Source organism: Labrus mixtus, chromosome 2, assembly GCF_963584025.1.
Source record: "Labrus mixtus chromosome 2, fLabMix1.1, whole genome shotgun sequence".
In the NCBI taxonomy this organism is placed as follows: Eukaryota; Metazoa; Chordata; class Actinopteri; order Labriformes; family Labridae; genus Labrus; species Labrus mixtus.
This window is the reverse complement of record NC_083613.1, coordinates 6,759,017-6,784,127: the sequence shown is the minus strand read 5'-3', so window position 1 is coordinate 6,784,127 and position 25,111 is coordinate 6,759,017. Positions and strand designations below refer to the sequence as shown.

At 39.1% G+C, this 25,111-nt stretch overlaps 3 protein-coding genes across 3 annotated transcripts; 2 read left to right on the top strand and 1 right to left on the bottom strand.

Annotated features, from left to right (window-relative positions):
• Positions 1 to 440: 440 nt before the first annotated feature.
• Positions 441 to 9,540, bottom strand: pus10 (pseudouridine synthase 10). The gene is made up of 18 exons (XM_061049077.1): positions 9,240 to 9,540; positions 7,930 to 8,064; positions 7,548 to 7,838; positions 7,365 to 7,451; positions 6,941 to 6,975; positions 6,721 to 6,835; positions 6,440 to 6,501; positions 6,146 to 6,191; positions 5,432 to 5,496; positions 5,271 to 5,356; positions 5,061 to 5,186; positions 4,902 to 4,958; positions 4,730 to 4,806; positions 4,113 to 4,168; positions 3,860 to 3,977; positions 2,951 to 3,093; positions 1,410 to 1,509; positions 441 to 860 (listed from the first exon to the last, which is right to left on the bottom strand). Exons 2-18 carry the CDS (start codon positions 8,053 to 8,055, stop codon positions 822 to 824), a joined length of 1,629 nt encoding a protein of 542 aa, XP_060905060.1. The 5' UTR covers positions 8,056 to 8,064; positions 9,240 to 9,540; the 3' UTR covers positions 441 to 821.
• Positions 9,541 to 9,591: 51 nt separating this feature from the next.
• cct4 (chaperonin containing TCP1, subunit 4 (delta)) lies at positions 9,592 to 16,723 on the top strand. Its single transcript, XM_061049088.1, has 13 exons — positions 9,592 to 9,889; positions 10,619 to 10,671; positions 10,766 to 10,855; positions 11,021 to 11,129; positions 11,637 to 11,901; positions 12,037 to 12,169; positions 12,791 to 12,930; positions 13,044 to 13,140; positions 14,603 to 14,713; positions 14,856 to 14,986; positions 15,647 to 15,881; positions 16,295 to 16,408; positions 16,557 to 16,723. Exons 1-13 carry the CDS (start codon positions 9,772 to 9,774, stop codon positions 16,569 to 16,571), a joined length of 1,611 nt encoding a protein of 536 aa, XP_060905071.1. The 5' UTR covers positions 9,592 to 9,771; the 3' UTR covers positions 16,572 to 16,723.
• Positions 16,724 to 17,348: 625 nt separating this feature from the next.
• fam161a (FAM161 centrosomal protein A) lies at positions 17,349 to 25,070 on the top strand. The gene is made up of 7 exons (XM_061049065.1): positions 17,349 to 17,778; positions 19,721 to 19,989; positions 20,404 to 21,624; positions 21,866 to 22,033; positions 22,120 to 22,219; positions 23,237 to 23,364; positions 24,315 to 25,070. Exons 1-7 carry the CDS (start codon positions 17,419 to 17,421, stop codon positions 24,598 to 24,600), a joined length of 2,532 nt encoding a protein of 843 aa, XP_060905048.1. The 5' UTR covers positions 17,349 to 17,418; the 3' UTR covers positions 24,601 to 25,070.
• The last annotated feature ends 41 nt before the right edge of the window (positions 25,071 to 25,111 follow it).

Genomic DNA, 25,111 nt, shown 5'->3' with positions numbered 1-25,111 from the left:
ATCATTTGAAATGACATTGCAGGGAATGAAGTTGAAGTATTGAGATCTAAGTGGAACATTAGACATAAATGGCAGGCATACGACTGTTTTATTTTGCATTCTGAATAATTTAGACTATTCTTGAAATGATGCTGTAATTTCCTACAGAACCCTTAGACTTTATTGTCAGCACTCAGTCTTTATTCTACGTTTACGTTTTAAAAACCAGGTTTGAGAACGAGACGTAAGTTTAACCCAACAATTTCCTTCTGATTCATGGAGTAAGTTGTTGAGATTGTAAATTAAGCCAAAAGTGCGGTCCAACTTTGAGTGTGAGATTTTTTTAAACTGGCTACTAAACTGAAGACAACCCCATGTGTCAGATAACGAGACCTTTCGTCTCATGCCACTCTTAAGGAAAGCAAGACAATATTCCCCAGTGATGACGCAGGTGTAAGAACTGAAAGGCCTAAAGATTTTTTATATTTTGATCCAAAAGATCGAAACAGAACAGAAAACAATCTGGTGTTTGATGATGCCTCCTTCGTCTACTGGCACGGCTACAGGCCTACAGTCTTGTTACAAAAATGATTTCCCTTTTTCTAATCAAAACAGAAAAAGATCACTAAATATATTCATAAACATTTTATGTGATACAACTGAAGATACTCAATGAGGCAAAGCAGGCTTCCCAGCAGCCAGAAGGTTCTTCCAACCCATGTCTACATCCATCACCTTTTAAGTCTCAGACACTCTGGACCTGGTCCTGGACTGCTGTCAGAACCAGTTCAGTCCCACTGAGGTCAAACCTGAAGTCTCTGACGTGCAGGACAGGGCAGCATTCACTCAGGTATGGATGGAGGCCAATCCACATCCACAGACTGAAATAGGAATCAAACAGAAAGACAACAAAGTCAAAGAAAACATTTTTTACAACTTTTACATTTTGTAAAAAGAGCAAAGATATTATATTTTTTTTCCAACAGAAGTAAATACTTATTCAGATAAATTCCCCTTAAATCAAAGAAAAAACCTCTGCTGGCCTTCCGCATGTCTCAATACATAGAGACGATGTTTACATTCCTGAAGTCCAGCAGTCCATTAAAAATTTCACAGAGACTAGAAAAAATATATGCTAATGCTAACCAATTACTTTTATGTTAGCTTGTAATGAGCTAGTGCCATTGATGTCTGAAGTTAGAATACAAATATATGATACAATAAATGGTAAACATTGGTATGATTCATTATCAACCTCTTCTTGTTGTCATAAATAAACTGTTCTGAAAGCTTATTGTAAGTTTATATGAATGTATTGACTTTATCGTGCTTCAGCATTTAGCTCAAAGTATCAAAGTCAAGTGGTTTTCATCGATATGCTACAGACTTTACATTCAGATTTTTACAGTTATAATAATCATTGTTCCCACCTCCACATCCAGCTCCAGGATGTCTGTGTCCGTCTTCAGCAGCTCACACAGGTTGGGTTTGGTGCGGCCGAAGTCTCCGTGTACGAACTCTTTGATGTAACTTTGAGATAAAGTTCAGGAACTTTCAGAAGTAAATCAGCTAACAAAAGCAACAATTATCAGGAAGATACATTTACAATTATTTGAATAGCTGCTTTAAATAAAACTAAAAGAAAGCTTGTAAAAGTAGCCTGTTTTTAGCTAGAAACGTTATTAACTTTAAAGGGGACATATTATTAAAAATCCACTTCTACAGTGTTTTTGAACATATATTTGGTAACCTGAGTGTCTACTGACCCACAAAGTGTGAAATAAATCCATCCAGTCCTTTGTTTGTGGTCTGCATAAGTCTTACAACACAGAGAGAAATGCTCCGTTTCAAATGTGCTCTCCTTGTGATGTCACAGTGGGATTCTGGTAAGAAAAAAAAGCCCTCCCTTCCTCGATATCTCCACCCCCAGCTGTAGAACTAAACTTTTGCGCAGGTCGGCCATTTTTATTCCCGCTAGCGAAGGAGTGATGTCTACCAGGAAAACTCAGGGGGGCTCATTTCATTTAAAGAGACACACACACCAAAACGGAGCGTTCTGAGAGAGCTGGTTCATACAGGGTTACAAACCTCCTCTGGTGCTTGATTCATGTTATATTTTGACCAAAGCACAGCACAGATGTTTCATTTAGACCACAGGGGACTGTTTGAAAAGGTGGAAAAGGGGGATAATATGTAACAAAATAAAAACAGTAAATATTCAATTATTAATTATGCTAACTTCCTGTGGGGTTACATTGCTCATTCAATGCTGAAATTCTGACTGTGAATAAATTCTTAAAAGAAAAACGTTTTAGTCTTATAGTCCACTTGTTGGGTTAAGAAATGTAAGATTGGTGAATGAAACTGGCATCAACCTCAAGCCAAACAGATTTGCTTAATCCTTATTGCTAATCAAGGTTATATTAAAGTAGCCATGTCAGTAGGATATGTTAGCATTTAGCTCAAAACACAGCTGACAAAGTCCAAAAGTTTAGAAATAGAACATGTCCTCACTACTATGTACATACTCCATTATATTATATACTCCAAAGTACAGAAGTACCAGTATAACCTTTAAAATATACCTGGCCCAAACATAATGTTGTTTTTTTTTTTTTACAGCAACAACATTATGCAGACTATTTCAGAGTATTGATAATTAGATGATTGTTTTATAATTATGAATGGAATATTGGGATCAAAACTATAACTAGTAGTAAAGTTGGAGTTTATTAATTCACTTTATATCCTGCTATTTAGCTTGGGAATCCCCACACAGGATCAATATAGTACCAGATTATCCTATATCACAACTTTCCCTGATTTGAATACGTATTATTAACCTGGAGATGAAATCAATAAGACTAATGTATTGAACAATTAAAGCGTCCACAGACTTTCAGTCCTGCAGATATAATGATTGATTCAATTTGTTGAAAGTGGAGAAAAAGCAGATAAGATGTGAGGATACGTCCCCGCCTGTGTCTTCAGGCCCAGGTAGAAGTGATGAGAGTCCAGGAAGCGGGCGTTCATACTGTGGATGACTCTCTGACGAACGGCCAGTGCCCGTCGATGTAAGACCCTCAGAGGAGTCTTCTGGTCAAGAGTCAGATCCTGATGGGATGAAGAAGACAGACAGTCTGACGTTATAATGGGGTTGAATATTTAAATTCAACATCTTGTACTGCATCTTTCTCCACTGCAGTGGTTTAGATTAGGGATCCAATACATTTCTAGAGTTGTAATTAGGTCTCTTTAATGTCCCCAAAAGTGAGCTACGTTAACTTTTCAGTGTTTGTGGATGTTAAACTGCAACAAAGGATTCTTTTTTCAGTGTCAGTTAATCTGCTTTTTATTTACTTGATTAATACACAAGTTGTTTGGTCTATAAAATGTAAGTTAGTGAGTAAAATCCTCAGAAATGTGTTTTGTCCATGAGTCTTATATTTAGGGCGCGGTCACACTGGCTATGTAGTTGTAGCGCACTTAAGCACAATTGCCCCCACACCAGCTACTTTACTGACTCTGTGTCTTATTTTCAGTCATTTTAATCAGATACATCCATAAAAATAAAAAAAAAATGATGTGCAGTCGAGTCCGCATCTGCACATAGGAGAACATGACAGCTACTTTGTATCTTTACTTTGAGTCATTTTAGTCAGATAGACAGAAAACTCCAGATTTCTTCATAATAAAGGCTGTCAACGCTGTGTACCGGTTCTTATTTACATACAAATATTTACAAACATGAAGCTGTAGTTAGAGAATCTAGATTTTTTTGCTTGCAAAATGATTTAAAATAAATCAATTGTGCATGGAAACAGTGGAAGATTAGTGTGGAAGTTTGCATCTCAATAGTAACAGCTGAACATATAGTGACCTTAATGTCATCGATGAAGGTGATGTCGTCTCTCTCGATGGGTTTCAAGGTCCAGATGAGTGCCGTGTACGACTTGGTTTTCTCCTCCTCTCCCTCCTTCATGCGACTCATGGCCTCCCTGAACACAAAACAAGCGCACAGCACAGATGTTTGTTTCATGAACTGTCTCATAAGTTCGTTTAATGTTCAAGGTTTCATAATGCCGGAGCAGTTTAAGAGTTAAAGTAAATTGTGCTGTTAGATATTCTCTCACCTGGTTACAATCTGCAGGTCTCTCACTCGGATTTTGTCTGAAGACGCATTTATGGTCTAAAAAAACAAGATTGGCAAGTATTAGTAGAAGAACATAAAACTGCTTACAGCAACCTAATATACAGAAAATCTAAACAATAACATGTACATTCTGAAATGTTTCCACACATCTGAAACTGATCTATGAAGATGAACAGAACTAAATCTATACTAAGTTGGAGCAACTTTTCAAAAGAGAAAACAAATAGATGACTCAGTAAAAAGCGCTACAGTGAAGCCTCAAGTGGTGGAGAATTGTTTTAAAAAGGTTGCTGTGTCTTTGATAAACATTTCATTTGAATATTTCCTGTAAATCCTCTTTAATTCTAAGAAACTAAATCCAGGGCACTGTAGCCTTTGGAGAAACATAGGTACTTCATACAAGTCTTTTAGTCTACACACTTTTGTTACATTAATCTTTTACTGATAAATCACTTTCAAACTCATTCAAGGGTTTTTTGTGCATTTTTTACATTCTTCTCCAGATTGTTTGTGTTTCCCTTCAGGTTGTTTTTTAAGTAATTTATTTGTAGTTTGAGAGATGTGTTATAATTTTGGTACATAGTTAATGGAGCTGACCTCCTGTAGCTGCTTCATTTCCACTTTGCTGAGTCTGGATCTGTGAGGATTCAGCAGCTCCATTGCAAACGGACGACCTGCAGACGATTAGGAAAGATACAAATATTGTATTGTACACATTTAACTTCACATTCTGCAGGTGCAGCTTCACATTTTATTTTCTGTCTCTCACCGTTTCCTAGAGTCCGGACATCCACATCTTCCCGACCAGATGAGGAAAAATTAAATCCTGTAACCAATCAAAAAATTATATTTCTGTATTTTTAGGATCATTTTAATATACAGTAAAGTATTTCACCTGGGGTAATTCACCAGTAAGGGATGGACTAACCGTCAGCTCTGAAGGAAGACAGGATGGGTGCTGCAATCAGCTCCTCTACCGAGGACTCCATCCTCCTCTCTCCATCGATCAACCAGGGCGTCTGAGGCAGACTGCGGCAAAACTTGTTGTACCTCCCTGACCAACAGGAAGAATGTCAGTATGGAAATAAAAAAGATCGAACTAAATGTAAAAAAGACTCTCCTTGTGTGCTATAAATACCTGCCACAAAGATTGACACGTGGAGACACTGGACGTCCTGAGAGCTGCAGCTGCTTGTCGGCTTTACTGGAGGGCACGGGTAATGTCTGGAACAAAACATTAACAGTAAAGACTGTACTCCTAAAACACATCAAGACCTGGCAGATGAACATGATGCTTACTTTAGAAATTTGGCTTCAGATATCTTTTCCAGAGCTTTGACCACAGCCATCCTGGTGAACACTGACTGCAGGCAGAAAAAGAGACAGTTCATTGTAGTCCTGTAATATCAGACCCTTAGTAGGAAACAGATTGACTAACTAAACATGCAGCTGTTCAAAACAATGAAGGAAGTTTATTTTGTGCCTTTAAATTAATTATATTACTAATGTTGGCAACAGATCTTTATATCTATTAGAGCAGAGTTGTGCATTACAATGACTGTGTTTAAGATGTGGATATAGGGGCGCTGGTAGCCTAGTGGTTAGTGCAGCCCCCCCCCCATGTACAGAGGCTGTTGTTGCCAAGTGCCAAAATCTGACCTGTGGCTCCTTTCCTGCTTGTCAATCCTCTCCTCTCTCTCTCTCTCTCTCTCTCTGATTTAAATGGTTATGCATATGGTTTCTAGCCTCTACAGCACACACAGTTAAAAGGTCTTCATGTTATCATAAAAACATGACAATGCAGGGTCGTCATCAGGGAGAGAAAGTCAAAGTTGAGGTCCACATCTAGTGGCCTTGAGGCAGTGTTACACAAGCATATACATTTACAAAGACCATAGGCATCAGTTAATGTTTGAACAAATGGATGCATCCCCGTTATTTATCTCATAAGAAATCACGTAAGCTTTATTTCACAAATGTCCAACTGTTCTCTTTCACTCTGACGCTTCCTACCTGTTTGTTCTTAGTGGCTTTAAAGCAGTCCGGACATGTTGATGCACTGTAGGAAGGAACAGCATTTTACTATATAGCCATTTAGCCTTAAAGAACGTTTGTCAACTCATGTTACAGTTCATCTCTTCTCATTGATCTTCACTTTGCTTCTGTCAAATATAAATGCTTCATAGTGGTTATCATGAATCAAAGAATCCTGAATCCTGCTTTCACTTTCATCTCAAAATGTCATCTGTGTTTCAAGAACCTAAAATTAATGCTTATCCCAAGATTTTCATAAAGATGAGGACTCACAGGAAGTGGCAGTCGACGTCGGTTTCTGGGTGAGTGAACTCCACACCTACCTCAAATAAACTCTGATAAAAAAACAAAAAACACAGAGTCAGTTTGTAATCTCATGCTGACAATAAAAATATCACTCTTTATGTCGGAGGGAGGAAAGATAAATCAAGGCTGCTGTGGATCCCAAACTTACCCTTCATGAATAGAAGTTAATAACAAATGTAAAATGTAAGGTTTGTAAATGATTGTATAAACTCGACTGGTTAGTTCCCCTCTTCATGGGAGTCACCTACCCTGGTTACCACAGCTATGCCTCCCAACTCCTTTGAGACGAGGCCCTGTAAGATCCACTTGAAGGCCTCTTTCACCTGGATGAAGTCCTCTTTGTCCACCGCGGCACTCTTCTCTCTGGATGATCAAAAAAAGTGAACATGTAAAAAACACATGTTCACAAAGCCTGATTGAACCTGCAGTGATGGAAAAAAAACTGAACATCCGAAAGAATTAACTCACCTCAATTGGTTCTTCACATGAAGCCAACAGGAGTGCTGCAGGATTCAAAAATACATATTACGACCAAATATGACAGAGACTTTCCTTGCAACTCAAGCACCAAATGAGGGTTTGTTATGGTGCTAAACATAATAAAAAGTACTACCCCCTCTGTCTAAAAATAATGAAAGAATAGATTTCTAATCTTCATTTGTAGGGGATCTTTACGTTACAGTAAGTAGTTTCCAATGAGCTTGGAGCTGACAGCCACAGGCAGAAAGTCAATGAGATATCCCATACTGTTTGTTTTGGAGACTGAATGAACATTAACCATTACATTTTGCAAACCGATAAATAGTCAATAAATTGAGAAGGTAAAGAACATTGAATAATTGAATAATTTCCAGTAGCTTTTTGAAGAAAGAGTAGACAGACACAGACTGACCTCCCGGACACACAGCTGAGCGGGCAGAGAGACGGACAGCACCAGAGTGTCGAACTCGTACTTTTCTGCTTTTACTGCATCGGCCATCTGTGAACATCAACACAACAAACATCAAATTCTTCTTCAAATTCAAAAGGAGTTGCACTCTGACACCACAGTGAGTATTTTACAGCAAGCACACACCTTTACGGCCTGTGTCGTGCCACAGAGTTCCTGTAGGATCCCCAAACACACCACACACACACTGGACTCTTCATCCTTCAGTCTGACTCCAGCAGCAGAATCTTCCTCTGATGGAGCACCAGCAACAATGGGCTCCAGTTTAGCTCTTTTACTGGGTGGGTCGTCAGGTGGTTCTGACCCTGCTGCATCATGGGATTTGTTGTTTTCTTCAGTAGATTCTACTGCTTTAGGATCTTGTGGTTTGCCGTTTTCAGTATCACTGATAAAAGCTTGAAGTTCTTTAAGCGTTTCCTGTAAAAGATTGGAAATGACATAGTGGCTCACGAAGTGCACAATTTTGGGGAGAACAGCGATTTATAAAAAGCTTTGAGTGAACACACACCTGATGGGGCCGTCGGTAGGCAGCCTGAACACTCACACAGCAGAACCTTAGGACACAGCGTGCGCAGCAGCCGGCGGACAGAAGCTTCTTGACGATGGGTTTATCCTTTTCCTTTAGCGACAGCATGACTCCAGCCTGCGGAAGGTGCAGAGATATTTTTAAGAAAACAGCAGACAGCTGCTCAACTGATGGAAAGATGTGACATTTGAGACATGAATATATTGAGTAAAAAAAAGCAGGAGATGCACTGCATAAAACGAGGGTTTTAACGTAGCACAGGTCTCTTGTAGCTGTTTCTGCTTTTATTGTCTTAGATGAGATTTAAATGATTTGTTCCTTCAGCATGTCATTTATTTCATTTTTTTAGCACAATGGTCCTCCTGAGTTACACAATTCTGTACCACTGAATGAATGCTACATAGATATTGATGGAATGACAATCAAATAAACTTGAACCCAAAATCATTTTGCATAAAAAAAAGTTTTTGTACAAATTGATTAAAAATGATGAGTAATGAGTCTAAATGAAGGGTTTCAGGGATGTTTGATGCCTCTGTTCTTTTTGAGTTAAGGTTGTCAAAATGTGTGATACTTCTCAATAGCACAGTTTTTAAATCAATGCAATGTTTGTTATTCAAGTGATCGGTAATATTGAAAGAACGAGAACTACTGAAAAACCACAGATCTACTGTCATATTTTAACAAAAAGCTGCCACTAGCATAGGGGAGAGAGAGAGAGAGAGAGAGAGAGAGAGAGAGAGAACTGTCAAAATTGCACAAATACAATAATTGTCTGCAGTTTGGTAATTAAGACAATAAATGATCCAATATTGGGTTCCTTGGATTTCTATTTTTGTTGCTGCAGTATCAACCAGGTATCGATTTTGTTTGTTTTGTATCTTCTTTTAGGTTTTATTGGCTTCTAATGTGTTTGTCATATTGTTTTTGATGTCTTATGTAAAACATTTTGAATGTAAATAACCCTTACACTTACATTACACTTCACTGTTGTTTGTGTTGTGTAAATACAACTTAATAATATAATTACTTTGCACTGGAAAAAAAGCTATAAAAAGTAATGACCAAAAACTATTTGTTCTATAAATAACTAGTCCATAGAAAACACTTGTAGCATATTGAGTAAGTCATTATGTTAGACATGATGCCGAGCAGCTGTAAACCATGCCTGTTCAGACTCTGCTGTATGCTAAGCTAATTTAGCCTGCAATGAGCTTTTAGGAACCATTATGAAAGCAAAATGAGGTCAAAGAGCACTGTGAGGTTCTACAGATCACCTGTAACAAACCTACCTGACACGAAGGTGTTCAATTGCCGGTGAAATATAGTAAAGAAATCAAGCAGGATTCAGTTACTTTCTAACATGTTGTCAGCGTCCCCTGATGGTTCAGTACAAACAGACAAAGCTAATCGACCAAGATTGGCTTGTCTTAACAACTAACATAAACCTTTGGCTACAGCAATAAACAGAAGTCTATCTGTATATTCAACCAGCTTTGCTGATTATATATATCAATTTGGCATACGAGAAAAACAACCCAAGATTAAAGTTAAGAAAACTGCGACATGTTTTCTTTTTTTTTTGCGCGTCGGTAGTTGATAGCTACTGTCTGAATACGTCATCTCCAAGCGCTGGGCGGGTTGACAGCCGGGTCCTTCTTCTCCATGCAGCAGTCGGCGGTTCTAGAAATTTCTAAACGGGACCGGGTGGAGATACCGTAATCTGAGTCCATCCGAAGCCGAACCGCGGTGCTCAAGCTCCGGGACGAATCAGTCCCTATCTAAAGACTTCTCTTAACATTTACCATCGATAATTAAGTCACGATGCCAGAAGTAAAGTCTGCTGCGAGAGTTTCAAACATGAGCAGAAACAAAGGAGGGGCGTATGTGGACCGCGACAAGCCGGCCCAGGTTAGGTTCAGTAACATCTCAGCTGCAAAAGGTGGGTTTAAAGTTGTAGAAGCTGTTTGAAAAGACTAACATTCACGACATAATATCACCTTTTTATGTGGTTACCATTCCTCCAGACTGGGCTGAGCCGGACACCGTTATTCATTGTTGTCAGGGTATTAGGTTAAATCTGCTCCGGAATCTTAATTAACGACCCTACTCTGTTACCAGTGTTTTCATAATATATTTAGGAAGTAAAACTTAAATTGGGAACCAGTGCAGCTGAAATTAGCGAGCAGAAAGCCACTTTAATTGTCCTAACTGGATGTGGAGCAGGAGTCTGGTGATGCTTCTTCCGTGCAAGATGCTCATGACTCAACACAATCCCAGAAGCTAGCCCAGTACCCTGAAGTGCTGTATTCTCTATATGACCAGAAGCTAAGATGCAAATGACTGCAATAAAATATGTGTTGAAATCAAAGCCAGAGAAGGTAGTGTAGAATTTGTATAGTTCTGTAGTAAAGTGGATTATCAAAGCTTGATTGGTTGTGTCTTTTGTCCGGCTGGTGAATTATTTATGTGCTTAATGATTTTTGCAGTCTTGGAACATGCTCTTGTATCCTGAGCTCTTTTTACTTCAGAGAACAAGACTAAGAGAGATTTCATTTTTTCAGTGTTTTTAGAGCCCCCAAAAACCACACAATGTAAATGTTAATCTTGGATGGATAATGAGTCTATCATGGCCACTGTAATGAAGCATCACCTGCTTTTTTTCCCACAGCTGTTGCAGATGCTGTCAGAACGAGCCTGGGGCCCAAAGGAATGGACAAGATGGTCAGTAAACAGGGTTTATGTTTCATCTACCTACGCCCAGTTTATCTTTTTTTTTTTTTCCTAAAGTAGACGCTTGTGTTTTTGTTTGTCCCAGATCCAGGATGAGAAAGGTGACGTGACCATCACCAACGACGGAGCCACCATCCTGAAGCAGATGCAGGTGCTCCACCCTGCAGCCAAAATGGTATGTCCTGCTTGACGCTCTATGATGTTGTTCATTAAGACAGACAAATTCTGTATTCAAACCAAAATTTCAAGTGTTAATTGACCTTTTTAATACAAGTCACTGTGAAGTAAATTAACTTGTTTTTCAAACCTGGGTTGAAATGTGTGCCTGTGTGTATTTCAGCTGGTGGAACTATCAAAAGCCCAGGACATCGAGGCTGGTGACGGCACCACCTCTGTGGTTGTGATCGCTGGAGCCCTGCTGGACTCCTGCTACAAACTGCTGCAGAAAGGTGAGAGCTGCAGAGGACAGAAAACTGACCCCAAATACAAGAAATTAATGTCAACTCATTATTTTTAATTCTAATCTCAGTAGTAATGCTTATGTGTGGAGTAGTAGGGAATGCTGAACATTGTTGGCAAATAAATAAATGAAAGGAAGGAAAAGTAATATCTGATTTTAAAACTGCATTTTGCATTAAGAGTTTTTTTTGTCTGATGTCAGTAAACAGTAAAAGTTCGCAACTCTTTCTCGCACAATTAAAATTACTTTTATGTCCAAAGATACTTTATCTAAAATGATTTTAAAAGTACTTTTTCAAAATTAAACAAATTGACCTCAATGCCTCAAATTTAATATGTACAAAGAAACTTCTTAGAAACTGGAGTTTTTGCATCTTGGCTTGTTAATTGACTTTATAGACCTATGGGGTGAAAAATCCCATTTTCATTGATTATTTTCTCCATATTGACATTTATGTATTTTAGCACTAATGTTAACTTGCTGTCCCATCCATCAGGTATCCACCCAACCATCATCTCAGAGTCGTTCCAGAAGGCGGTGGAGAAGGGCGTAGAGGTGCTGACGGCCATGAGCCGGCCGGTGCATCTGAGCGACCGTGAGACGCTGCTCAACAGTGCCACCACATCGCTTTGCTCCAAGGTGGTATCGCAGTACTCCAGCCTGCTGGCACCCATGAGTGTGGACGCCGTCATGAGAGTCATCGACCCAGCAACCGCCACTGGAGTCGACCTCCATGACATCAAGATCATCAAGAAGCTCGGGTAAGGGATGCTTCAAAGTCATTTTTGGGATGTTTTCTGGTGAAGGAGCATGTATTTGATGCAAATCGATGAAAGATGAACTAAGGTACAGAAGTTTAAGACCAATATTTTTCTTCTTTTTTATTGTGGCTATAGAGGGACCATTGATGACTGTGAGCTCGTTGAAGGCCTGGTGCTTACCCAGAGGGTGGCCAACAGCAGTGTGACCCGAGTGGAGAAAGCAAAGATTGGGCTGATCCAGTTCTGTCTGTCCCCTCCTAAAACCGATGTGAGTCACCTGATATCATTTGTTCTGTATGCTGCTAATTCTGTTTCATGTTGGACTTTATATTGAGGGCAAGGCATCTTCACTCTGTGGAGAAAGGAAAAATATGTGCAAACTTAAATCAGGAAATTAATCTTTAGTCAAGTTCCACTGTTTTGCATTGCATGAGACCAAGGCTCAGCGACATGGACCAAAAATGATATTTCTATATTTTTTGGCTGAATGGCGAAACAGGACATAGCTTGATTTATTTTTTATTTTTTATTTTTTTGCGACGTTCAGATGAGATGAAAAAGCTCCTTTTTATGTGATCATAAGTACAATTCTTACACTTCAATTGAAAATATTTAATTTGAAAAAACTGACAGCTTCCTGTTTGTTTGTGAAGCCAGCGCAATGCTGGGTTTACTACAGCGTTCTGTAGCTTTACACATAACACCAACAACAATAACATTATTAGTTATGATATAAAATATCGGTAGTGGTATCAGTATATACCTATTGGAATCAGATCGGAACTGAAAAAAAGTGGGTTGGTGCATTTCTCCTTGTTCCAGTTCTCTTTTTCCACACACACACACGTCTTCTCTTTTTACTGACCTGCTGTGTGTTCTTGGCGTACAGATGGACAACCAGATCGTGGTGTCTGACTACGCTCAGATGGACCGCGTACTGAGGGAGGAGCGCGCTTACATCCTCAACATGGTGAAACAGATCAAGAAGGCCGGCTGCAATGTGCTGCTCATCCAGAAGTCCATCCTCAGGTATACAAACAGGGCTAACATGGGAACAGATAACAGCCGTGTGTCCTGCTGTCAAACTTCAGATATGAACCGTAAACATGTTCCATACATATAACAAGCTGTCCTCCTAACAGAGACGCCCTGAGCGACCTCGCCCTGCACTTCCTCAACAAAATGAAGATCATGGTGGTGAAGGAGATTGAGAGAGAGGATATCGAGTTTATTTGCAAGGTGAGTGTCATAGGTATTAAAACAGGAGCACCAAAACTGTTGGAAAAGTGTAATCTGTCAGTCAGTGGTAGCAAAGAGGGAAAGCAATTTCAAAATCTGTGATCTGACTGGTCAAGAAGAGGTTGGTTTATTTCACAAAAAGCTAAATAATCACTAAATCTGTGGGGGAAAGCTCATATTCTAACCTCTGACAAAGGCACTCATGTAGCTGTAAATCCTGCATGAGTGTAACGAACTGAGGAACATTAAAGTGGGAAGCTCCCCATTTATTCTCTGGTTGTTTCTGCAACTTGGCCGGGGAGCATTCATACAACTTCAATAAATGACACATTCTGAGAACTAATCTGTCAACTTGTTATGATCAGTCTTTTTGATGTCATATTCATCTTTTTAATGGCTGCTATTTGTTAAAACAGTCAAATCTGCAAAAAGGCTACACAAGTTGTTCAAACTTATCTGGAAGAAATCTGGTTCAAACTGGATTGTCAACATCACAATGTGAAGTTTTTTGGCTGAGTAGGAATTATTAGGCGAAGGCCAAAAGGTAAAAATGCTAATTTACATATTAAGTGGGCCATAAACTCAAAAAAATAGAAGCAGCTATATTTATAGCTTTATTGTTACGTCACACACTTATTTAACTGCCTAGCTGGCGGCAAAGAAACGCTTCCTATTGCTGTGCGCTACGGAGAAGCTAAACTGGGCAGTTTTAGCTTAATATTTTAGTTTTTCTGCAGTCGTCAGATGATGTAAACATGCGTTGATTTAAAGAAATGGAACATTTAAAAGCTGTGATGCTTCTTTGGTAGGATGTATCCTCACACAAATGACATGGTAGTGTTTTGGTAAAATCATTATTGCTTCAAGTTAACATACGAGAAAATCAGTTCACTAACTGGACTCTGCTTAATATTTAAGCAATCATTTGCTCCTAGAGTGATGAAAAGCACTACAGAGTAGGAAAGTCTCAAATGAAATTCATAAAGGTCTTAATTTTCCTCTGGTGTGGCCCAGGATTAAATCACAAATGTATAAAGTGTTAGGAGTCCGTGTTGGTGTCTTACATTATGCTCATGACAGAGGAGTGTGTGTGAGTACTGGTATGTATCATGAGGCTCGTCTGTGAGCAGTTTGCATGTGTTTGATGTGTTTCATTAAGTCATGGTAACTTCACAAGTAAGATAGCTAGCTAACTGGCTTATTAACTAGATTTGCAACCTTTATTATTATTGTGGAAAGATTCATTGAAATCAAATTGCTATTTTTAGTAGGTTTTAATGCCATACTTATTTTTCATTGTATTATTACTGACTTCTTCCAGTATTGTTATGACTTATTAAAACTTGGTGAATTTTGATACCCTGATTAAGATAATAAACAATCAAGACAATTCTCATTGATTTGTTTATTTTTGCAAAGACAAACAAACTCATACTAAAGTAAAATCTTACCTCCCATCCAGACTATTGGCACCAAGCCCATCGCTCACATCGACCACTTCACTCCAGAGATACTTGGCACAGCAGAACTTGCTGAAGAGGTCAACCTGGACGGCTCTGGCAAGCTGGTCAAGGTAAGCACTCCGGTCTTTGTGCTAAGATCTTACATGAATAGGACCAGATATTCTAATGGTGTTAAGTTGTGCATTATTCTTCAGGCTTTAAAAACATAACAGCAGAAACAAAAGTGAGAAACTGACACTGATATTACTTCAGATCACAGGCTGCACCAGTCCAGGGAAGACGGTGAGCATCGTGGTTCGAGGCTCCAACAAGCTGGTGATCGAGGAGGCCGAGCGCTCCATCCATGACGCTCTGTGTGTCATCCGCTGCCTGGTCAAGAAGAGGTTGGTTTATTTCACAAAAAGCTAAATAATCACTCAATCTGTGGAGGAAAGCTCATATTCTAACCTCTGACAAAGGCACTCATGTAGCTGTAAATCCTGCATGAGTGTAACGAACTGAGGAACATTAAAGTGGGAAGCTCCCCATTTATTCTCTGGTTGTTTCTGCAACTTGGCCGGGGAGCATTCATACAACTTCAATAAATGACACATTCTGAGAACTAATCTGTCAACTTGTTATGATCAGTCTTTTTGATGTCATATTCATCTTTTTAATGGCTGACATTTGTTAACACTAAAATCTGCAAAAAGGATACACAAGTTGTTCAAACTTATCTGGAGGAAATCTGGCTCAAACTGGATTGTCAACATCCATCACAGTTTACAGATTGACCTGCTTAAACTTGACACAGTTTTCATTTCATTAAGGTGCACTCACTTTTAGTTTGGCCTCTAAATGAAAAGTGGTTTAGGTAATCTAAGGAGTAATTTTGGCTTTTTTTTATAACCTGTCCAATCATTTGGCTTCTTGTGTTTTTTTTTTATCTAGAAGTAGCACGTGGCCTCGTTCTGAATTGAGAAATGAACTGATTATCCTTCAGGATTGATTTAAATATTTTTATTAACTCTCTACACCTTTTTCCCTCCTGCTCTGCTCCTCAGGGCTTTGATAGCTGGTGGTGGTGCTCCAGAAATTGAGCTGGCGGTGCGTTTGGCAGAATACTCGCGTGAGCTTGGCGGCATGGAGGCCTACTGCGTGCGGGCGTACAGCGACGCTCTGGAGGTGATCCCCTCCACGCTGGCTGAGAACGCTGGTCTCAACCCCATCTCCACTGTGACAGAGCTCCGCAACAGGCACGCTCAAGGAGAAAAGATGGCAGGCATTAACGTCCGCAAGGTTGGCTCTACTACTTAAGATTACATTTTTGATGATTATGTAGTAACACAGTGAAGTCTGACTTTGCCTTCATGCTCAAAAAAGTCTGTTGTTTAACTTATTTATTCATTAAAATGTCAGCTTCCAGTCACACATTTTCTGGCTGATGTATCTAAGTGAACAGATTTGTTTTGGACTGTTAAAAGGAGAAAACAAACAATTTACTGGCTTTGCTTTGGCCTCTTAGAACCTGATTTAAGTAAATTATGATACTGTATTTTTCCCTCTACACGTAAATTACATGTATTGATGGAGCAGCATTATCTCACTCCATAACTCATAGATTAAAATAGGCAGTTCATTCTCTGTCTATTTAAACCTTTTTCTCTGCTGTAATCTAACTGACTGACTGGTTAACTGTCTGTGTTTGACAGGGAGGAATCTCCAACATCCTGGAGGAGCTGGTGGTGCAGCCTTTACTGGTTTCCATTAGTGCACTGACCCTGGCCACAGAGACGGTCCGCAGCATCCTGAAGATCGACGACGTGGTAAGAGTCTGCATTAATAAAATTATGAGTTAAAAATACATTTCAAAGATTCTGTTTTTAACTGTGCTACATCAATAGCATAGTTCATGCTAAACCTGAGTATACTGTATTCCATGTTAGGTCTGATAATCTATGTATCTCATTGCAGGTGAACACCCGATAAGAAGTCTGAGTCTGTCCTTTAAGTTCTGTACTAAGCCTGCTCGTACTGCGAGGGATCAAAGGACTCTGTCAACATCTGTCTGTTTAGATTTCCCTGTAACTGTTACGTTGCATAATTTAATAAAAAAGGCTTGTTTGTTTGTTGACAATTCAGCTGTTGCATGTGCAGTTCTTTTTTTTTTTTTAAGGGTCTTGATGGTGTTTCACAGAAATTTCAAACACTTAAAAATGCTGCAAAATTAAGGATTTCTGGTTAATGTGCTTGATATGATTTCTGAAATAATATCCACTATAATAAAATAGAGGCCATTTTATTTGATTCATGCATATGTTGGATATCGTTACATATAAATAATTTGTATTGATTTAAATTTATTTTGTTGGAAAGCCATTCACTCAACTAACTACTGTTGAATAATCCATGATTAATTAAGATAATAAACCAAAATTATTCCACTGTGAAACTAAGAACCGCACTCTTTAGTAAAAGAATGCATGCACAATGTTTTTGAAAAATGTTTAAATCCAGTTAATCCATTAATCCAAATTAATGAAAATTGATTAAACATGCCTCAAAATATGAATAAAAGAAAAGTTGTATATTCAAGTTTTATTATTTCAAATGGTCTTCTATGGCGTCGTGGTATAGTATAGTTAAGAAAATCTGGAAAATAATAGGAATAGTTTTTCTTAAATGATTAATTTGAAATGTTAAATAAAATATTAGGGAAATTCAAAATGTTTTCACATGTATTATTTTAGTTCTTAATTAATTTAGTTTTAAAACATATGCATGACTTAAATGCATAATATGTATGTTTCTCCCGTAAATAGTTTACGGAGTTGGAATGCTTCAGTTCCTTTCTCGCTTCGTCACTTCCTTCCGAACCAAGCTTAGCTGCGTTGCCAAGGAAACACCCTTCAGCCTAGATACCGACACAGGTTTCAGCACGCGGACAGTGACTCTGTTTACTATTCTAGGGACTTTTCCCACCAAACCTTACTTTAATTACGTTGAATTAAAACAATATATACTGAAGTTCTGCGAAGTCATGGCAAATCCTCACCGGGCCAACGTTCTTGTAACTTCGTGTTTGAAGACGCCGGTGGACCCGCACACCAAAGCGCCTTTAGCTTCATACGAGAGGGAGCGAGTGCTGCCCTACACGGCTACAGGTCATATGGACAACCGGGACTACGAGAAGGAGGTAAACACAACGATAAAACTCACAAAGCAAAGTTACACCATTCAGCAGAAAAGCCGGTGTGAAGCAGTGCGAACGTAACAATATCGACTTAAGTGTACAACAGGGGTGTCCAAAGTGCGGCCCGAGGGCCATTTGCGGCACTTGAGGGGATTTTTTGCGGTCCGTGACTTCAAATGAAGAATCAGAAGATTTTGGCCCGAGGCCTTGATTAAGATTGGCACATTATCTTATTTTTCTTTTTCATGTTAACAAGGGCTGAACAATATTCCTAAAATAGAAAATGTTCAGTAACATGTATGTTGTTGTTTTTTTTTGTTTTTTTTAAATCTACAGCTTTTACTATTTTCCACATTTTTTTGTAAACTATGAAAAAAAACTTATGCAAAGTTTTTGCAAACAAGCGGACTGTTGTTTAACCATTTAATGACCTGAGCTAAATGCAGAAAGCTTTTCCAAAGAAATGAACCACGTTACAGGCTTGATTCTGAGAAAAAAACAAATAAAGTAGAACGAAGAAGTCAAAATATTTGATTTCCTTTTATTAAAGGATTTCTTTAGCGAGCCTTTTGATTCTGATCTACAAAGCCTTACTATTTTTTCAACTATTTTTTAAAAAACAAAACCTGTGGCCCGCGAGCGATTCTAACACGACAATTTTGGCCTGCAAGAAAAAAGTTTGGACACCACTGGTGTACAACAACTACCAAATCTCTGTCACCATTCATTACTGACACACATTCATCAAGTTAGTCAAAGTTAAAGCCTGGTAACTCAACAAAGTTACAGGGAGAAATTGTGACAGGATGAAATATCGACTTCCATGATTAGGATATTTTCTTATTAATGGTGTTGTAAAATTATACAGAAGGGATTAACACTAATGCCAACAAAATGTCAAACAATCCATCCATATTGTAACTTAATGGCAATAAAAACACTTCAATTTTTGCAAACATTGACTTCATTTATTAGAAAAAAGTAGTATCTCACACGAACCAGAGGTAACACAATGTATTAGAGTGATTTAGGATTTACCTCTATCTTTATCTTTCTTAACATTCCTAAAGCTTTCACATATATTTCAATCAGTGATTTTGAGACACAGAGGTCAAGTTCGTCCTAAAATTGGATTCCTACCTATCCTTGGATGTTGTAATATACAATAAAGCCATTAGATATAATATGATTTCCCTTCCTCCAGCAGCACATTTTAATGTAATTAAGTTGAAACGTTTTTATTGTACCAATACAGTTATAGTTTGTTTTGGAGATAAACAATGACTCAGTGTCTGATCTTGCCCTGTTGACATGACTCTGACAGTTCTAGGTCAGTCTGCGTGGTGGAAAGGATTTCACCTGTATAATTTGTTGGCTGGACTATTTTTGGACTTCCGTCTTAAATAGCTTACCGTACTCAACATTTGGTTTATAATCCCAAACAATTTATAATCATTTTTTGACAGCAACACTGCTCTCCCCCCATGCATGCAGCAGTTTTCCCATTTCAATGACCTTCTTGACAAACACTGCATCTTGATTTGCAGCAATAGAGCCCGACACCTTGACATGACACTGATTTGTTTGTTGAGCTCTTTGGTGGTAAGTCTTCCTTTTGTGCTTCACCATATGGCCCACGTCACTGGAGCTGCAGTTTAGGATAGGCAGTAATAGGCTTAGTCCTGGAGGAGACTGAATGCGTCTGAGCAAGTTGGTTCCACTCCAGGAGGCCTAGCGGTTAAAACAAAAATAAACATATATATTTGTTGTAGGCTACATCATGAATCATAAAGAAATCATTATCATTAATAAAAAAATCATACAATGCACAAGTGAAATCATACAGTTAAATCTTTCCCGTTGAGACAACTTTATTACTCAAGATTTGGACAGAAAGTGATCACTGATTGGAAAATTAGCTTTAATTATCTTGTTACCTTTTCAGCTGGAGTATGAGGACTCAGGCTCTGATTACTGTGACGAGGATCGCCTAGGGAAGGACGCTCCTCTTATGTTGACTGACTTCAGGGCAGCAGGAGACCGCTTCGATCTGAGCGAGATCTTCTTCTCCAACGAGGAGTACTACAGCAAGCTGGAGGAGCTGAAGAAGGCTCACCTGCGCACCATGGCAGAGCTGGAGAGTATGTACCGGCGGAAGCTGCAGCTCAAGTCCATGGAACCTTTGGACATGGCAACACTAGAGACCGGGCACAGGTTGTAGGATAATTTCTTTCTTCGTAATTTTAAAATGAAATGAATATGTATTGGCTTCTCAAGGTTTTGCTCAGAGTTGACGCCTTCCATAAAAATAACTGTGATTACTAAATCTTACTTCATTCACATTTAGGTGTTGCTTAATCAGACTTTTAATCAATCATCGAAATGTATTTGCATAGAATCACTTTACAGTAAGAAAACACAACGACAAAACTAGACATTTTAACTTGGTTTATAATCTAAAAAAACGAAATCAGATAAGCTCAATTATGGTAACGGAAAGAGGAGAAATTCAGAATATATCTTTGCTAAGAGTAAACATAGCACCATGGTGACTTAGACTGATGTGTCAATTTCTGATTCTGATAAGTAAATTGTCATAGTAACAGTCATTCATGTGTGTTTTGTCAGGTTCCTGTGGTCAAACAACAGCCCAGAAGCTTCTCGCTTTTTGAGGAAGTCCTATTCTGCCTTTGAACTCAGGAGAAGCTCTGGACAGTTAGATCCCTCAGAGGAAGATGAAGCTGCCAATAATTATGTGGAGAAAGGCCTGCTTTTTTCTCCCAAAGAACATATCAAGAACATGTGGCAGGACTTCAAACTGTCCCCTCACAATCGCCACCATTCTTCCTGTTCGCTGCACAGCCTGCCAACAGACCATAAGAGACAACAAAAAGGCAAAGGAAAAAAGAGGCATGGGCAAAAAGATGGAGAGCATGATCTCTGGAAGCAAAGAGTGACAATACCCAAACCTTTTCACATGATGCTGCGAGAGGCTGAGAGGAGAAAACATGGCATTAAGACGCGTTCAGAGATCGAAGTAGAGAACGCAGAACTGAGACGACAGCTGGAAGACCTGACAGAGTGCCAGAGAAAATTCAGAGCCAGCCCTGTACCTGCTCACATTCACCTGCCGCTTTATGAAGAGCTTCAGGAGCGGAACGAGGAACGACGTCGATCAATGAGAGAGCGTGAAGAACAGCCTCATCAAACGAACCAAAAGCCGTTCAGCTTTCTGGAGAGGGAGCGGCTGAAAAAGGAGCAGAAACAGTTACGTCAAGCACAACAGTCCAACCGGGAGAAAACCAAACCCTTCAAGGCCAAACCTGTTCCGAAGTCTGTGTACGCAGCAGCATCGGGGGAGCAGATGAAAGAGGAGCAGCTGTATCGGTCCATAAAGATACAGATGAGAGCTCAGGAACTTCTACACAGTGCTTCAATGCCTCCTAGCATGCTTGCAAGACGACTCAGTGATCGCAAAAAGACCAAAGACAGCAGCTCTGCAGGAGATGACAATTTCTCCCATAAACCCGAAATAAACAAGGAGGTACCTGACTTTGACGCCAGTTACCGACGCTTCAGAAAACAACTTGAAAAACAAAAAGAGATAAAACCCACAACTGCATGTGAACCCTTTGAATTGAGAACATCACAGATATCCTCGCACCGTGAACGCATCCTGGCTAACATAGAGAAAGAGCAGAGCAGCCCTCGGATGCTGCGATGGCCACACATCAGCCCTGGGCCAGCTCGAACGCCAAACTCAAGCCTCTGTTCATCCCTCTCTGGCAGCTTGGAGACCCTGCCCACCAAAGTCACAGACGCTACCAAGAAACGCCATGAGGCTGTGAGGTACTGTTTGAAGACTCCAAAGTCTTCCAGTATTTTATTTAAGATAGACAGAACTCAAATATCCTGTTTAGAAATCATGACCTAAACACGCCCTGTGTTCGAAATCCCAAATGGAACTCCCAACACCCCTGCACTTTACCCACAACCTCACACCCAACCCATAGCCATCATCCTGCCCTATCCAAGTCCCCACCAATTCTAAACTTTTCAGCATTCGTGACCAGATTGTCTTCCTGAGTAGAAAGGTCTTGGAGCAGAGGAAGAAGGCAGAGGAGGAGGAGGAGCGGTGGAAGGAGAGGCAGAGGCAGAGGGAGAAGAAACTGCAGAGGGTGGTAGTGAAACGTGCCCAGGCCAATGACCCCCACAAGGCGCTATCACAGACTCAGCAAACCAAACTCAAAGAATTCAGGTACACTAAACAACAGCATGAACACACCAAGCGCCTAACTGTTGTGAGTGGAATAGCATAAACTATAATACTGTGTTTTTTCCCAGGAAACAAGAACTTCAGCGTAAGAAGGAGTACCAGCAGGAGATAAAAGAGATGAAGCAAAGAGTGAAAGGGAGGCCACTGCTGTTGGAGCAGGTTGCACAGGTGAATTAAAAAACACAAATATAGTCATGTATGACAAGAATCCTTGTATCCTGTACAAAAAAATACACTTCAAACATTTAATCGTTGCTGAACAAACTGCTTGACTGTGTTTGTTGTTTTTTTTTTTCTGGATAACCACTAAATAGGAGATCCTGCAATTTACATTCGTTGAAGTTGTTTCCCACAAACCTCATCTTTATTTGCTGTTGAAGTAAAAGCTCACTAGACTTTTATTCAGAAAAACAGTGAATATCCACTAACACGAGTGTGATACAGACTGCATGAAAGAATGAGGAAATGAAGCAGCATTTCTGGCTCTGAAAGAGGGCAGAGACCGAGAGAAACTCAGGATTCATTAAAGAAAACCTTCTCCCGACCAGGTTAGGTTCACAGACTCAGTTACCATAGTAACTGACTCAGAGCTAAAGTTACCTCCCTCTTTGGAACGGGCTGAGTTACCCCTCTTTCTCAGGTTTGAGTGACCTCTCTTTCTGAAACAGTAAACCCAGAGTTTCCCTCATTTCAGGGTTAAGTGACTCAGTGTTTGCACAAAACCTGCTTACTGAAACGGGCCCCAGATTTATCTATCTGTATCTTTGTATGTGTTGTGAAACAATAAGTTAAAGTTGCTTTTAAATAGGGTACTGGTGTTTTTTTTTCTTATATTGTTTCTCAATTTTTGTGTGTTTTCTTTTTATAAATTATGGTTCCATTTAGACTTTATCACATGATTAAGCAGGGTGCACATCAGGGACACATTTCATAGGTTTTAAGCTGCTTTTATATAATAGATGCTGGTAATTCAAGAAATGGTGAGCTGAAAATTGATGCCAGGACTAGGTCAATTTAAATGAACTAAGATTTGGAGAATTGTATTGCCTTAATTGCAGGATAGCATGAATATCCTAGACAGATGTTATCCAACAGTGTGAGAGCATCTGTGTGGGTTGTTCCATTACAAACAGCATTTTTGCAATGTCTTTACTCACACATTTTTATTTGATGCTTTTATAACAGAAGAATGCAAAACAAGCAGCACAGAAGCGCTACACAGACACTCTGCATGGATGTGAAGTAACTGAAGAGTTTATCAGCAGCAAGGCAGGAAAAGCAGGAGACTCCTCGTCCTCCAGCAGACAAGCGAGGTAAATATGTGATGTTAATGTGGTGCAAACTTATCTCGATGCTCAAGTTTACAGACCCAGCCAGTGTAATTCCTTACAGTGTAATTTGGGTATTTTCAAATCTTGGCCCTATGTTACGTTCCCTGAGATGGCTAAAGGATGACTAACAATAAAAATTAAACACAAGGTTGAAGGTGGGAACAAAGTATAAACAAGTTTAAATAGACATATCAAACAAACAGCCACTGCAGTTTTTGCACATCTGTCCACCCTAATTTCACACTTCCGAAGAGGCTGCATTATTTCATAGGCATTTACATTGGGAGGTATTAATAAGATTAGGCCAAATTAATGAACTAAACAGGATAAGTGAGAGGAATTCGATGCTTGATCCAAAGGCAATTGGACTAGGTTATAGAGGTCCAGTTGCCTTTGGATCAAGCTTCGAAATTTACCATGACTGAGAGGAAATGTATGTGTGACAAGGGAGAGGAAATGTATGTGTGAAACCAGCATTATGTTGGGGATAAAGCTGATGCCACACTGAATTAGCCACTCAATGATATTGTTTTATTTACTATGTCAAATATGATTAAAGTAAGATACCACCCATGAGTCTAGTTTGTTCTTATATTTCTTTTTGAGCTGCTTCCAGGTTTGCTCTTCTCCCATTTAATATTTTCATAAATTAAAAAGGGAAAAAAACTGACCTCGAAGAGAGAATATGTCTTTTTTAATAAAGGAATTGTTTGTGATTCTCTTGATTTAAAGACTTTAAATGAACAAACTTTGTTTGATAGTGAATCAGAAAAATAATCAAATCAGGAGCGATACACTTTATTCTAGTTATGCTTCATATTTCATGCTGAAAATTGAACTCTGTATATCAAGCTGTTTGTGTGATTACTATTAATAAATAATGGTAAAGCTACATTAATAGTCTAATCAGATGATTTTCTTATGTTTGTTAGTGACCAAGATGAGACAGACATTGGACATGAACCTGTTCTCTACAGAAAAGTATTTTTGGATGATGAAGACCCTGAAGTAGACCCAAAGGAAGGAGGAGGTAGTGATGAGGCTTCATCAAATCACCACGATGGAGAGGACGCCAGCAGACAGCTCTCAGATCAGGATGATCAGGGGGATGATCGACACTATTCAGATGACAGTTACCACTACTCAGACGATCATGAGAACTACTCAGACGACAGCGAGCATGATGTCGACACCAAACAGCAGGAAGCAGGGGAGTGATGTCATCAAACATCAAGATAAAGAGTGTTTTGCACCCCTGCAAAGTTCTTTATTGGGAAAACTGGGAAGAACTGTATAAATAAAAGCTAGGAGGAACACTCAAGAGGGAGCTTCTTATTCCCAGATGGATAGATGCTATATTTTTGTGTAAATATTGTGCACGTAAGGATTTAAAATTGGCTCTCAAATAATCTAAAATATCTCTAACCTAAGGTGTCTGATATCTCTTCCTTGTATAGAAGATAAAATGTCTAGACTTTACACACAGTTTACACATCAAGAGATTTTGGAAAAATCCATTAGCACTCTATTTTATTCCACTTATCAGCAACTGCCGAGATATTAAATTGGTGTATAACAATGGTTCTGTTCTTTTTTTCTCTCAAGGGTCCCAGAAACAGACTTTCCCAAATCTGTACTCATTCATAATTCTACAGTTTTACCCACTTATCTATATACATCTCTATATCTATATACATATATATAATTTGCAATCTTTTCTTCAATTAAA